General features: G+C 43.1%; 1 protein-coding gene across 14 annotated transcripts in view; it reads right to left on the bottom strand.

Annotated features, from left to right (window-relative positions):
• The window catches only part of MAMLD1 (mastermind like domain containing 1), a 120116-nt gene that overhangs the window by 77005 nt on the left and 27363 nt on the right, over positions 1 to 15748 (bottom strand). For 7 of the 14 annotated variants that reach the window (XM_081847925.1, XM_081847937.1, XM_081847927.1 and 4 more), the window contains one exon: positions 5834 to 5908. The exons of 4 other annotated variants lie outside the window; for them this stretch is intronic. In XM_081847925.1, the coding sequence (XP_081704051.1) occupies positions 5834 to 5908 (75 nt within the window). The remainder of the gene's footprint in view (positions 1 to 5833; positions 5909 to 15748) is intronic. 3 more of the 14 variants (XM_081847932.1, XM_081847935.1, XM_081847936.1) reach the window with 1 other exon arrangement.

Below are 15748 nucleotides of genomic sequence, written 5' to 3'. Positions count from 1 at the left end.
AGTTAAACGAGGAGAGCAACCGTGAATATTCCACCTCTGTGTCCTGTGAGGAAACAGAGGTTAACAAAACAGAACCAGGCAAATTCTATTATAAAATCGGGCTGGGAATATTCTGCTGCCATAATGGTGCCAGGGGTAGCCCATGCTCTGCAAGCCGAATGAAGTGGGATAGCTCAGTTGGTAGAGAGCATGATAATCTTTAATCTCAGGACCAAGGGTTCTAGCTCCACTTTGGCGGAAGGTTCCTGCATTGCAGCAGGAGACAGACTAGATGACTCTCATGGTCCCTTCCAACTCTACAATTCTGTGACGAAGGTACCCGAGATAGATCTATGATGAACTGCATACTGTATACCCACTCCACAGCATTTTGCAGAAGCTGACAGCAAGAGGAAGGACAGAAAAAGTTTTTGGCCCAAGGACCAAACTAGCCACGGGCTCCTAGCCATGTGAGATGGGGGGGAGGGTAATATAAGCCTCCTCTTCCCACCCCCACCCCCCGCTTTCACAGAGAGAATCAGGCTCCCACGCCTCTATAATTAGTTCACGAAAGCAAAATAGGTAGCTGTTCATGTCTAATTTGGCCCTTAAATTCCAAGGTGTCAGATGCCATTTGCTTGTTGTAGAAATTTATATCCTACACATCCATGCCAGGCCAGGCTGCGGGAGGTGGGATGGGGGTGGAATCCTGCACATTGCCAAGCATTCATTTATTTAATTAATTTGTACAGTGCCCTTCATCTGTAGATCTCAGGACAGTTCAAAACATAAAAACACAAAATACAAAATAAAAACAATAACAAGAAGGGGGAGGACAATGTCTCCACCCCCATCATTCTGCCCAGATACTGAGATGCAGCGCTGCGGGCCTTCTGGCGGTTCCCTCATTGCGAGAAGTGAGGTTACAGGGGAGCAGACAGAGGGCCTTCTTGGTAGTGGTGCCCGCCCTGTGGAACGCCCTCCCTTCAGATGTGAAGGAAATAAGCAGCTATCTTCTCTTTAAAAGATTTAATATTAATATTTAATGCTGTTTTGTTTTTAACACTTGATTGGGAGCCGCCCAGATTGGCTGGGGAAACTCAGCCAGATGGGCAGGATATAAATTATAAATTATATATTATTATTATTATTATTATTATTATTATTATTATTTCCCCTCCACTCCCTCCCACAAACACATTTACAAGGCTATAGGATGTTAATCAGCCAAAGACCCAGGTTGAGGGGGAACACTTTCATCTAGTGCCTAAAGTAAGGCTAGGCAATATATTGATATATCGCCCAAAACTGGTTTGATGTCCATATCGTGATATTGGCGTACTACGCAAAAATCGCAATATAGGAAAAACTGTGAAGCCAGACAATGCTTCTGCATAGCTGTGTCCTTACTTCAGGCATCGTGATATATCAGTATATCACAATGTTTAGTTGGTGATATATCACAGTGTTGAAAACCAGATTATCACTCAGCCCTAGCCTAAAGTTGTATAATGAAGGTGCCAGGCAAACCTCCCTGGGGAGAGCATTTCACAAACAGGGAGCCACTGCAGAAAAGGCCCATTCTCATGCTGCCATCCTCTGAACCTCTCACAAGGGAGGCACACAACACAAAGAAGGGCCTCAGAGGATGATTGCGGGGTCTGGGTAGGTTATTGAAGTATTGCCATCCTGAGCCAATTAAGGCTCCATAGGTCAAAACCAGCACTTTGAATTGAGCCTGGAAAAGTCAGGCCAATTCATACAATCAAACTGTCTTGTCTCTCCCCCCGCCCCTGTCCCCGTGAGTTGCCAGGCTGCCAAATTCTGCAACAGCTGAAGTTTCTGAACTGTCTTCAGGGGCAGCCCCATGTATAAAACATTGCAGTAATCTAACCTAGAGGTTGTCAGAGCAGATACTACAGATGTTAGTCTATCCCTGTCCAGATGGGGGAGTAGCTGGACCACCAGGCAAAGCTGATAGAAGCACTGTGTACCACTGAGGCCTCTGGAACCTCAAGCAACAGTAAAGGATCCAGAACTGCCCCAAGCTAGGTACATATCACCACAAGGTCTAGAACCTTAAAAAGAGACAGAGGCATGGTTAGAGGAAATGCCAAACCATGGTTAAGCACAGCTATTGGGAACAAAACTTCATAGTGTGCTCCTTTTTCCTCCCTTCACCCATGGCAATTCTCTTCCTTTCCTGGCTTGAGGCAGACCATGGCTGCTTTTGAACTGTGGTTTGTAGGGCAAGCACAGAATGTAGTTGGCTGGATTGGATGCAACAGCAAACCATGGCTTGCCTCAAACTAGGAAGAGAATTTTGTATTTGACAAGAGGAAAGAAGTGTGCTCACGCATAAGGCTCAGGAACGTAACACTAAACAGTGGGTTTTGGCATTACACCTGTATCAAACCATTCATGGAGCTAGAGTGAGCATCACTCGGTAAATAAAATATACACATAACTACTACGGTCCGTAAACTTTCACCAACAGCAGTTGGCTGAACAAGAAGATATTTAATACCCAAGCACCAGTACCCTTTATTCTAAGAGACTAAATGCCAGTGGAAACTTGGCCTAAAATCTGATCAAAGCTCAGTTACAGAACCAGTTTGATAGTTAGGTTATGGCGATGGAACATATGAAAGCCAACATGTGGCAGAGAGTCTCCCTCTTCCCACAATGAGTTATCACAGAAATTGAACTTTACACTTAGAACAATAGGCAAGCATTTCTGGGTCAGACAGTTTCACTTCCACCCTGGCATCCTTTGTAGACTGGGTAGAATATATAGAAAGATGCTATATTATAAGCATCTTTTTTATTTTTTTTATTTAATTATAAGCCACGTTATTTTATTATAAGCCACGTGTTATTAGAATAGTAGATTGTCAACCATTAGGTGGCATCTTAAGGCTTTGCAATAGCAAACAATGAGAAAAAATAGAACTGGGAGCCAGCCAGGGGGTTGTATGGCCCTCAATATTTTTTTGTTTTGCTGTCATGCAATACTGGATTACCTTGGAAGCTGTGAATCATAACCCTAATGAATTCTTCACCCCAAAAAGAAAAGAAAATGAAGGATGTCAGGGCTTTAAGTAATGAGCATTTGCAGTGCATAAATAAATCTTGGGTTAATTTATTTTCCTCTGACGAAGTAAGTTCTAGTGTGGTTTATCTGTTGTATATCACCAATTAACCATTCCTGAATTTTAAACAAAGCAGTTCATTATTATATTTTAAATTTTAGATACAGGGTTTTGGGGGGGGGTAAAAACAACACCCCGCCTCAATAACACAATTACTCCAAATCTGGAGAAATAAAAACGATGTGATTTATAAAGCAAACAAACCAGTTAGAACGCAGCTAATTACATTCGCTCGAGACTAGCTTGCTTTCGCCCTCGGTGAGTGTTTGTTTCAGCTCCCAGTGCTCTGATAGTTCCTGACAGCTTGCTGGGACACAGGAAAGAAGTAGGTCAGAGTAAGCTAGAATCTGCAACAGAGGATCCCGTTCGACAAGCTTGTAGGGTAATACGGAGATCGAGGAAGTGTGTAATGTAGCGACAGTGTTTGAGACACATAACAAACAGCCTGAGGACAGCCTCTAGCGCAGCCGGTACATTTATCTTCTCTGTGTTGTAACACCCCTTGTCTTTCTTCTCTCTCTTTCTGTTTCTCTCTCTCTCTCTCTCTCCACTCCGCCCCAATAGCTTATCTAGTTGTTTGGGAATCCTAATACAAAAGATGGACTTGAAGTGTGTGAAATTATGCAAAGCAGGAAGGGCGGGGGCGGAGCTGCACTTCCCAGAGACTGCAGAGCCCTGATATCTGGGAGGAGGAAAGGGGCATAGCAAATTCTATGGATATTTAGCCTACTTAAAATAAACAGAATAAGCCTGTTCTCAGGGCAGCCCACAAGCCAAGCTTTGTAGTTCTGCTTTGCCCTAGCTCAGACATTAAGGGACAGTCTCAACCCAATTTTGAAGTGACTGTCTATGCACAGATGTGTGTAAAACAAGAATAACCTTAAAAATAACTTGGCACAGGGGCAGCCAACGCCTTCAGATGTTCCTGGACTAAAACTCCCATCGTTCCTGAACACTGTCTGGGGTTGGTGGGAGGTCCAACATCTGGAGGGCTCCACATTGGCTAACTCTGGCTTAGCAGGCTTGGAAAGAGAATATAATACTGCTTATGCCTTTCAGAAAGGTGTGTGCTCAGTTTCTGTTTAAAATCCATGGAATGCCAGCTCAAATATGTGCTTAAGCTTAGGCTCTCCAGGCTCAGAATTGAAAGCACGCAGAATTAAAATAAAGCAGAGAGTATCTGAACACCAGCTGCCTTGCACATATTGCAGAATGGAGGCGGATCCTTCAGGTTAGAAAGTGTGACTTGCAGATAGGCATCAGCCAAGGTTAAAGGAATTTGTTCACACTGTGTTTGGGCTGTACTTGTACTTGTACTGTACTGTACTGTACTTGGGCATAATTGTACAAGTACACAACAATATTTTCCCCTAGGATTGCTCAACACAGATCAGGGTTGTAGGCAACTGTTTATTTTTTCTTTTCCTTTAAAATGAAGTTTACATTTAGGCCTTTTATTAAGGCCGTTGGTGGTTCCATGGTAGAATTCTTGCCTGCCACTGTTATTTTTCAGGCTGTTTTGTATTTGGGATGCCTAGCACAAGCGTCTGGTCTGGGACCTGAAGCTGCCCTAATCTACATATTGCTTGACCACACTGACTCAAGCAAAAACCCCTAAACAAACCCCTGCTACATGCAAAAACTAACCATTTGTCTAAGTTTGGCCATCTCCTACAGTTAAGATACAATGGTACCTCTGGTTACAAACACCTCGGGTTACAAACACTTCGGGTTACAGACTCTGCTAACCTGGAAGCTGTACCTCGGGTTAAGAACTTTACCTCAGGATGAGAACAGAAATCACGTGGTGGCGGCGCGAGGCCCCATTTGCTAAAGTGGTACCTCAGTTAAGAACAGTTTCAGGTTAACAATGGACCTCCATAACAAATTAAGTTTGTAACCAGAGGTATCATTGTACTCTGTTCCAGCATGAAGAGAGGGCTCACATCCAGCACGAACTACTCCGTGCATCCTGTAATCTGCCCTGCACATTGGTTTTTACAGAGCATATAGGGCTGCCATACACCCAGAATTTCCTGGACATATCTGGCATTTGTCTGCCAAAAATAGCATCTGGGCAGAATTTTCAGATACCAGTTACAATGTCTGTGGAAATCTGGGCGAATGGCAGCCCATATCGGAAGTGTTGACTGTTTGGTGAATTTCCTTTAAAAATAGCTTTAAAACTTAATTTTCAGATTTTTCAAAAAAGAACACTCAACAACTTTGGTCAAAACAAAACAAGCTCAACAACTTTTGTGTCTGGATTTTCACTTTTTGAAATATGGCAACCCTACCATATGTAGAGGACAACCCCCATCACCAGCCCCTAAAATGCCCTTTAGTAAATAATGGATGTGCTGCCTGTACCACTTTCCCACAGGCTCGTCCATCGGCACGAGTGTAATGTTTATAGTTTCACTGTCCTGCTGCAAAAGAAGGGTACCACTTCCTGGAGAAAGGCTATGTAGTTGCAAGCCTTTAATGATCCCACAAGTACCATGGGATAAACCCAAAGAAAAATAACCGCCATGCCACTCGTCTAATGTTTAAATACACATTTAGATGGGAGGAATGCAGAGAGAAGAAGTGGCGTGGTACATCTGCAGCAGAGCAACCGGGTGTCTTCATCTGCCCCGGCTGCAACAAAACATATCTCCCCCATTTCAGTCTCTACACCCATAACAGGCAAGGTAACTCACCATCAGTTCTCCCTCAAAGGTACACTCCTCCATTGTCTCCCAAGATGGATGCCATAAAGATGGGAACAAGTTCTGCTGAAATGAATGCAAGGTCTGAGTAGGTTTGTATAGGATTTGTCTGAGGTATGAAATGCAGCACAAAAAAGAGAAGTTTTTACTATACAGTAGACTCTCGGGTTACGTAACCTTCGGGTAATGCAAACCTCGGGTTGGAAACGCGGCACCCCCAGAAGTGTATACTTCTGGGTTTCGCCGTGTGCATGTGTGCATGTATGCACAGAAGGGCACCTCTGGTTACAAAGTTTTCGGGATACGGCTGGGCCTCCAGAACAGATCCCGTTCGTAACCGGAGGTACCACTGTAGTAGTAACCTCCCCTCCTCACAACTCCCCATTTTTGGACAACTTGCAGTGGATTTGAATACAGCAGATCCCATCATCCCATGCCAGCAATGACCTGCACCCAAAGTTTGGGACTATCCACCCATCCATTATGCCAGAAAATTATAAATGTGCATCAGTTTATCTTTCATGGGAACATTGTATTGCCTTAAGAATGAGTACTAGGCTAGTATGACAAATCATGGTGTGTGGCAAAAACTCATCATTGTTACCAGATCTGTTAGTGTACCACTGCAGACACATCTTACACATGTATTTATTAAAAGGCTAATTTGAGGACATAGCAATTATGTCCTGGAGACCACTGTGCACACATAGGATTGCAGTGCCTTCAGTAACCTTGATTAATTTGTGAAATTCGGCATGGATCAATCCTACTGCACTCACTCCAGAAAGCTAGCACCACAGCTGCAATTTAATATTTATTTATAAATAAAGGTTTAAAGATTACAACACGCTGATATGCAAGATTTAGGAGCTGTTTTGCTGCTTGAAATGCCAGTACAGTGGTATCTCGGGTTACAGACGCTTCAGGTTACAGACTCTGCTAACCCAGAAATAGTACCTTGGGTTAAGAACTTTGCTTCAGGATGAGAACAAAAACCACACAGTGGCAGCGGGAGGACCCATTAGCTAAAGTGGTGCTTCAGGTTAAGAACAGTTTCAGGTTAAGAACAGACCTCCGGAACGAATTAAGTTCTTAACCCGAGATACCACTGTACAGAAACATACAGCGGAGGAAATCAAGAAAACAGCTCTCGTGGTCTGCAGCAAGGACAGTGTTGTCACGGAGCAGAGAGCCAAGAAACAGCCTTTTTTTAGAGGGGGTTGAGGGTTATACCCACATAACATTTCATGACAATGACATAGGTGGAGAAATTCTTGGGATATCCCTACTTGATTTCATTAACAAATGTGGCGTAAGAGGGCTTCCTCTTTTAAGTGAAGTTCTTGTGCCCCCTACACAAAGTGGTTAAAACCGGAAGCTCTAAATAAAAGCAAAAGGGAAACGTCTTGCTTTGATTATTCATAGCTTCTTAGCAAGGTACCCTTACTCAGCTGAAAGGGTGCAGGATTGTCTTTCCCTCAAACAGCATAAGAATCTGTGATTAATTCAGGTATTGTTGGGCATGCTTGCTGCTTGGAGACTATTTTGTCCATGGTGGGAGATTCCTTGCCAAATTATTGGTGTTATTTTGGATTAGATTTGGTACTGAATCCTGGAATTAATTAAACTGGGGACATCCTCCTGCCTGTGAGTGGCATGTGCTGAGATTATTGCTGGCATATACACTAGGGCTTTCCCTATCCATTGCTGTGATCCTCCAACACATAGCTCACAGCAAAGTCAAATTACACACAAAGACTAGGGATTTATGCCATGTTCCAGCTGCACAGATCTTTTGAGTACACCATTCTAAAACCAATGGCTGCGAACTGCTTACAAATAAAGCATTTTTTAAGCACAAAAAAAAGCTTAAAATTTCTCAGCTGAAAGGTATAATTCAATCCACATAAGATAGTAAAGGATTTCTACTTAAGACCTCAATGGGCTTTGTTAGCCATAAGGCTGCAAACCTTGGCAAACCCACGTGCATGAATTAAGGATGTGTCTCAATCAAACGTTTACTTCCATACTATCACTGCATTTGATGTCTCCAGATGTAAAAGGAGAATTTTTAAAAATCTACCTCCAGGGTTGCTTTGACAAGAGCAAGTGTCAGAATGTCATAAAATCCAGCGAATTTTCATTTGGAGGAAAATGAAATTGCTTTGTGAACCTACCATTAGAAGTTCAAACTACAGAAAACTCTCCTTGGCAGCCTGATTCACAAACCAAAAACAAAACAAAGCCAACAGAAAGAAACAAAAGAGCCGGTGTCAATTTTGTAAATCTGTTTCTTGGGTTTACTTATAGAACAGCCCAGAGATTGTTCCCCTGTGCAGAACTGGGTAGCTTCTACTTAAAGAACGTATATCTTAGAAAAGAGGTATGTTTGACAGGAACAATTTAAACTGCCATGGGCATAAACAAACACAAATGGATAAGGTTGTTTTCTTTCTTCCTTTTGCTTTACACTCTGTACATTTTCTGCAATACAGAAAGGTCTCAGGCGATGACTTGGTTTTAAATGTATAGTCCGTGGAGTTCTTTCAAACTGGAAAGATTGGCCATATAAATTTCACTTGTTTTTTTCTTTTAAAATGTTTTTGCAATCCTAGTTCACATATATTCAGTTATATGGGGGGAGTTGTTTATACAGTGGCATTGATAAACATAGCACCTAATGGCGTAAGACAGAAGAAAGACAGGGCCCCAAGGATTACAGTCTAACCTCTGACAATGGGGAGAAAATAAGAGGGAGGATGGGAGAGGAAAAAGAAATGAAGACATGAAGAATGGAGGAAATGCTGCTATATATCCTTTAATTTCCTTGCAGCTGGGAATGGATATTTTCCATGCTCCATGGAAAAGGTAGACTTGAGGAGGGACTTGAAGAAAGGGAGATTATTATCTACATGCATCATATAAATATATGATACATCATATAAATATGATGTATGTTCCACACTGAATTTAGAACTGCGGAAATACAGCTATCTAAACTTATATTGTCAAAGCCATAGTTCCTTCGGGGTGGCGGGGTGGGGGTTCACCTTTATAATAAGTACAGCGGTGCCTCGCAAGACGAAATTAATTCGTTCCGAGAGTCTCTTCGTCTTGCGTTTTTTTTGTCTTGCGAAGCACCCCTATTAGCGGATTAGCGGATTAGCGCTATTAGCGGCTTAGAAAAAGGGGAGAAAGGGAAAAAACTCACAAGACTCGCAAGACGTTTTCGTCTTGCGAAGCAAGCCCATAGGGAAATTCGTCTTGCGAAGCGCCTTGGAAAACGGAAAACCCTTTCGTCTAGCGAGTTTTTCGTCTTGCGAGGCATTCGTCTTGCGGGGCACCACTGTACAGTTCTCTCAGCTGATCAAAGTAAGAGAAAGCTTGACTGGCAGGGCAGGACTTCTGTCTCAATTTGCTTAGAACATCTGGCTGTGGTTCAAAGTCAGGATCTGGAGCTGCAGGTTGGATTGGGATGGAGGCAGGTCAATTTTGCCAGTCTCCTGCAACCCTTTCCTGCCACCCCAGTTGCTAATGCACATCAGAACGTGGTGCACAGCATCTGGAATTTGCCAGGCGCATTTTGCATCTGGCTATCGGCCACTTGCGCCCAGGCCTGGGCGCCTGGATGGTACCTGACATCTCTACCACCTGGAGGTACATGCCTGGGGAACTTTGGATCTTGACTATTTTCACATACCGTTGAATTCTATCCATTATATATTACCTACACAATCAAAACAAATGTCAGGAACCAAAAAAGTAATATTGAAAAATTCGATTTTCGAGCCATCAGATCCCAAAATGGCAACTAGACATTCCATTTTGCCGACTATAACCTTGGTTTAAGGAGCCATTTGGCACCTAGCATATGTGAGTTTCTAACAATGGGTGCACCTTGGCTGCTCCTGCATGCTTGCTTGATCTTAGAATCGATCTTCAGAATGGTAGGTGGGAAATCCCACTTGCAGGTGCCCCCCCTTGGTAAAAAATAAATAAATCCCTGCTTATGGAGATCTTGGTGGCTTGGTAGCTCAGTCGGTAGAGCATAAGACTCTTAATCTCATGGACATGGGTTCAAGCCCCATGTTGGGCAAAAGATTCCTGCATTGCAAGGGGTTGGACTAGATTATTCTTGTGGTCCCTTCCAACTCTACAACTCTATGATGTAGAAGAGCAGTCCCATGTGAGATTCCCCCCACATTCTGAACTCACTTTGTCTCAGCAGCAGCATGAGCATGTGGGTTGGAGCATATATTTATGAACTTTCTCCAGGGCAGGGTTCTGAATACTGGGCCTTTCTAGCCAATTACTGCATGCAATATACAAATTCTCTCTTTGCTGTTAGTGCTTGGTATTCATCATCATCATCATCAACAACAACAACATCAAGCAACTCCAGTTTTCAACTGGTTGTCTAGAGTAGACCCATCCCACATACTGGGAGCAATCGACAAATGTTTAAATGGGAACTGGACAGAAGCCATATTAACACACATGCCTTGAAGGTTGCAAAGAAACAAGGGCAAGCTATAGTAACAATTAACATTTTAGAGAAAGACAATGAATATGATTAGTATGATCAAATCACCTGTGCCTGCTAGGGAAAAAGGAAGCTTTTAACAGTACTAAAATACAGAATTGATTTGTACACATATTTGATAAAATCAATGCAATTAGCAAGCAACTGAACACTAGAAAGGAAAATTGATTGCTAGAAGAGCCTAGAGCAGAAGGTAATCAGTCCATTCTTCTGGATCCTCTCCATACAATAAAAAATTGTTCTTCCTTAATCGCCCCTAAATTATTTCCCTATTAATAATGCCATTACATAGCTATTCTTTTATTCCTATTATCTACTGTCCTCCTTGAAAAGCATTTAAAAGCTGTTTTTAGAGCAGTATACTCTAGCAATTTTTTAAATATCTGCGGCACAATGCTACAAGCGGAAACTGAACAATAGCACGTAACAAAAGGGAGAAAAGCAATTTGGAAACTAGTTCTAACAACCAAATCAAACAAACGAGATTATCAGATAATGGGTTTTGATTTTGTGGGATTCTACCAGGTTTCTCAGTAGGTAGGAACTCAAGGTTCTACACAACCATGCAAGATCTGGGCCGCGCTGTGTAACCGGAATGATAACAACTTTGTCGGCAAGGAATTAACATACAGAAAATAAGTAAGAAAATAACATACAGAAAATCAGCTCACTATGGAGTCAAACCCTCTGCTAGTGGTAGGGTATCACTAAAGATAATAATGGTAGCAACTCCAGTGTGTTGAGCAAATTCCACAACTTAGGGGTTGCTACGAGAATGCCCTCTTAAGGGCTACCACTGCCCCAGCATACGATGGTTGTGGAAGCTCCTAAAAGGTTTTCTTTGCAAGTCTAAGTACCTGGGAGGGTCTGTACAGAAGGTGGTGGACTTTTGGTTATTTGGGGCCTGAGGCATTTATGGCTTTAAACACAAACATGAGCATCTTGAATTGGTACCACAAAACAAACCCGCAACCTGTACAGTGGTACCTTGGGTTAAGAACTTAATTCGTTCTGGAGGTCCATTCTTAACCTGAAACTGTTCTTAACCTGAGATACCACTTTAGCTAGTGGGGCCTCCCGCTGCCACCATGCCACTGCCATGCAATTTCGATTCTCATCCTGAAGCAAAGTTTTTAACCCGAGGTACTATTTCTGGGTTAGCGGAGTCTGTAACCTGAAGCGTCTGTAACCTGAAGCATCTGTAACCCAAGGTACCACTGTACAGTTGTTTTAAAGCAAGTGGGTAGGACAACCAAGGCATTTCTTTCAACCAGGAATCAAGTCCCATACCTTCAAAGATAGCAAGGTAGCCAAAGCAGGGTAGCCAAGATAGCCAAAGGCCTCTGAGACTTAACTGGACCCAGTGCTAAATATAAAGAACTGCAAGTACAGATCAGGAAGTCAACCCAGTCAGTGATACACTGCAGGGGGCGCCTGGGAGGGACGCAGCGCTTTGCCCCACACTGCTTTTGCGGGCAGCGGGCACGCATGCCATGCCCCCCTCAGCTTCCTACAGGTGGAGGGCACCAGGGAGGGATGCAGTTCTGGCAGCGCCCCCCACTGCTGGGATGTCTTGCCTCTGGGTGCCCTGCCCTATGGAGCGGTGTCACTGGGGCTCCCTACACCACTGTGTAGTTCCCATGTACAGTTTTCATGATTCATCTGCAAATACCCTGAGAAGGTGGTGATAAGTGTGCCCACTAGAGCAAATGTTAAACGAGTTGGTGTAGCACAACTGGGTGTGTGTGTGTGTGTGTGTGTGGAAAGGGCTATGCTGCAAATCCTCACGTGCCTACTTGAACCTGCCCTTAACTAGTAAGATGACTGTAGGCAACTCATTTTCCCATCCCCAGTCATAGAATTATAGGATTGCAGAGTTGGCACCCTAAGGATCATCTAGCCACACCCCCATCAAACCTGCAACCTTGGTGTTATCAGCACCACACACTAAGCAACTGAGCTGTCCAGGCTGACTTCCTCCCATCTGCAATGTGATGGTGAGGAAATAATCCTGATTCACTACACACATATGTTGTTAAGGGCTACAAAAATATAATGCACATAAAGCATATGGGGGGGGTACCAATGCTGCATACAATTTCTATTATAAATCAAGTTTCAAGTCGGCTCATTCTGGGTGGCTATTTTTTTAACACGGCTAATTTGCACTGCTACCTTTTTATTGGCTTCTCTAAAAAAAATTAAGCCACTGCCTTGCCCAAAACCTCTGGCAAGCAGCACACACAGTATCAGAAAACCCCATACTGTCACAAAACCTTCTCTATTCAGGCAAGCGATGTAGATTTATACTGTATAGCCATTTCCAACACGGTCCTTTGTTGCCACTTGGAACTATTTCCAGCCTCACAGCTCTTTCAAATTAATTTTGCCCAACAGTGGGTTTAGGCACATGAGTCTCAGAAACAATTTTAAATGGCCTAATTTTGACTTCAGCCGGTCTCTATGGAGATTAATTGAAATGTTGTATATCTAGGTAGTATGAAGGTAGGGGGGCGGGGAATAGAACAGGCATAATAAGGAGCTCATAGTAGATGTTTAAAGCCAGGAAGTGCAAAGTAAAAAGAAGAAGAAATCAACAGCTTAATCTTTCAAGTCTCCCTTAACCCCTATTATAAAGTGTTTAAGATTTGCTCCTGCATTGGGAACTGTGAGCATGTGGGTGCATAGGAGATAACACCAGGCTGAACACCATTCCTATGCTCTAGTCTAGTCAAGCGAGATCAGCTAGGAAGTTTCTAAACTGCAACAGGCCAGAATAGTCCTCTGCACCTCAGTCTCCTCCCCACCCTAAATCAGAGTACAATAATGATCCATTGTAAGCAGACACAGTCTCTCCATTTACAAAGAATGATAAAAGTGGTCATAGCAAAAAAATAAAATAAAGGAGGCCAATAAGCATAGCTGCTAGCAGACTATCCCAGGAACTGTGTTCCTGCTGGACTCTATGCAGAAATGCTGGCCATTCATTAGCTTGTTTGTGTTCTGATTGTTTGGCTGGTTCCTCACTCCCTAGGCAGCAAGATTTATCCTCTTAGTTTAACACTACAAAGTAATCAAATTGCTCCATTACAGTTGAAAGGCTTTAGACAGCCTGGAGGGAAGTGGAAAAGGCGGGGCATTTCTGTGGCAGTCATGTATAGAGTAAGTTGTCTCATCAGTTAATCCTAAAGTTCATATTCCACTTGCCTCCTTTCATGAAATGTCGAAACACTTAACTTTAATGACTGATGTAAGAAGGACGTACAACTCTCAGCTGAAATTAAACTTGATCTACCTCCTGAGATTGTTGACCAAGATTCACTTCTGATCGAAAACAAAAATTTCTCGTGCAGCCTCTTTCTTCTCTTTTTGCTTCAAGCCAAACCCAAACATCTTTTTTTGCAACCAAAAGGAAGTCAGCATTTGGGGCAACAGGATGTTCCAGCAAACAAGCCAATACAGGAATAAAAAAAACAGGAAAGGAAATAGAGTCATGGCTTCTCCGGCTGCACACTTAAATGCCAGAAACAAAAAACAAGAAAGACCAGAAAGCTATCATTTTAAAGGTATATCCCCATATTGTCAAGAATGATCCCTTATTGCAGAACATCAGGAACCCATAAAACCTGTGATGCCCCTTGCTACATCACAACTCTTTGAATTTATCTTAGTTTTGAAAGATTGGTCATAAAATCGTAGAATTGTGGAGTTGTAATGGACCCTGAGGATCATCTAGTCCAACCCCCTGCAATGAAGGAGTATTCAGCAGTCCCATATGGGGATCGAATCAGCTGCCTTGGTGTTGAAAGCACCACACTCTCACCAACTGAGCTATCCAGCCACTTGCATCCGTAGTAGAGAATCCCTGCTTACACAGCACTAAAGTTAGTGAAAATGTGGGGTCTGAGCATATAGAGTTCACATTGTTATCAACATGAAAGGAAGCACAAGGGCCATGTAGTACTACCTCCTGAAATGCAGGAATCTTTTGCCCAAATGAGCTACTGGTCAGAGCCAGATGCATAAGCCACATCACTGGAATTAAAGAACAGGGGAACTGCAGACATATTCTGAACATATTCTTATTTATTTTCAGTATTATTACTGCACAGAGCTCATGGTCTTTTCACAGAGCAATGAGCCTTCATTTCAGCTGCCTCGTTTGTTTGGAAAAAGTCACCTTAGATGATGCATCATTAGCCCCACACATGTGATTATTTAAATGTTGGTTTGGAAGATTTTAAGCCATTTTGAAAGTACAAAGAACAGTTCTCATTGCAGGCCAAAACTGCATTAGGTCAGAATATTGAGGTCTCCAGACTGTGCTGTCCTTACATGTTCCATATACAACTAGACTGGGCTGTATTCGCCAGATTTTCCTTTTTGGATTTCAATGCACATTAAAATGGACTTATTCAAACAATGACTTGCAACCGGCGTTGCCCCAAGCAGGAATATGATATCACTCTGGATCACTTTTTAGACTTTTCTAAGAAGTTGCCTCACATACTTTGGTCTGCCTGACTTCAACAAAGCCTATTAAATCTTAGAGAGCGGGGAGCAAATGCCCCAAATAAAATCAGTGGAGTTACATTTTAGGCTGTGTCATGTAGCATTTGACATTTAAGCTAAGACAGCACATTACTTAAGAGTGCTATTTTGAGGGCGGGGTTTTGCATTACTATTATTTCCTATTTATACTTCTAAATCTGTTTTTTTAAGTAACAACAACAACAACAACAACAAGTTGGCAGACCTAATGCACAGAAGCACTAGGGCCAAGCTATGTATTTGGCAATCTATTAAGTTACTAAGAGGGCAGTCGATGGGTCTCAAACCCTGAGTGAGTTAGGGATTTCCCCTGCATGTGAAGACAGGCTCTGGTGGATTGAGCAGACGAGACCGTAGTGGGTCCAACGGTCAAGAAGGCGGTTTCTGCACGTGCTATAGAGGGAAGTGAGGGGCAGGTGGGGCTTGTCAATCTGGGAAGGCTGCCCATCCAGGAAGAAACTACGCTGCCTTGTGGGATACCTTTGGGAGTGGAGATGGCTAAGGAGTAAACTCTACAGAAATACGTAGAGAAGTCCCTAAGATGGCTGGATGGTGCCTCCTTCCAGCAACTCCTGCAGGCAAGGTGGTGCCAAACGTATTGATTTGCCTTTCCTTGGACCACACCAGTGAGCCCAAGAGAAGGCCTTTGTCACCTGGGTAGCCCAGGACCTTTATACATGCTGCCCAGACTTGCGCTCCAGGGAGGTTGATTTGGGGCTCCTAATGCAGCAGTTTGACTTGACCCTTGGAGACATATTCTATTGTCTCTTGGGACAGATGGGATGCCAGCCAACTGTTTCATTTATTTATGC

The sequence above is a fragment of the Podarcis erhardii genome, assembly GCF_964252035.2.
Source record: "Podarcis erhardii genome assembly, chromosome: Z".
Classification (NCBI taxonomy): domain Eukaryota; kingdom Metazoa; phylum Chordata; class Lepidosauria; order Squamata; family Lacertidae; genus Podarcis; species Podarcis erhardii.
This window is presented reverse-complemented; position numbering and strand designations above follow the sequence as displayed.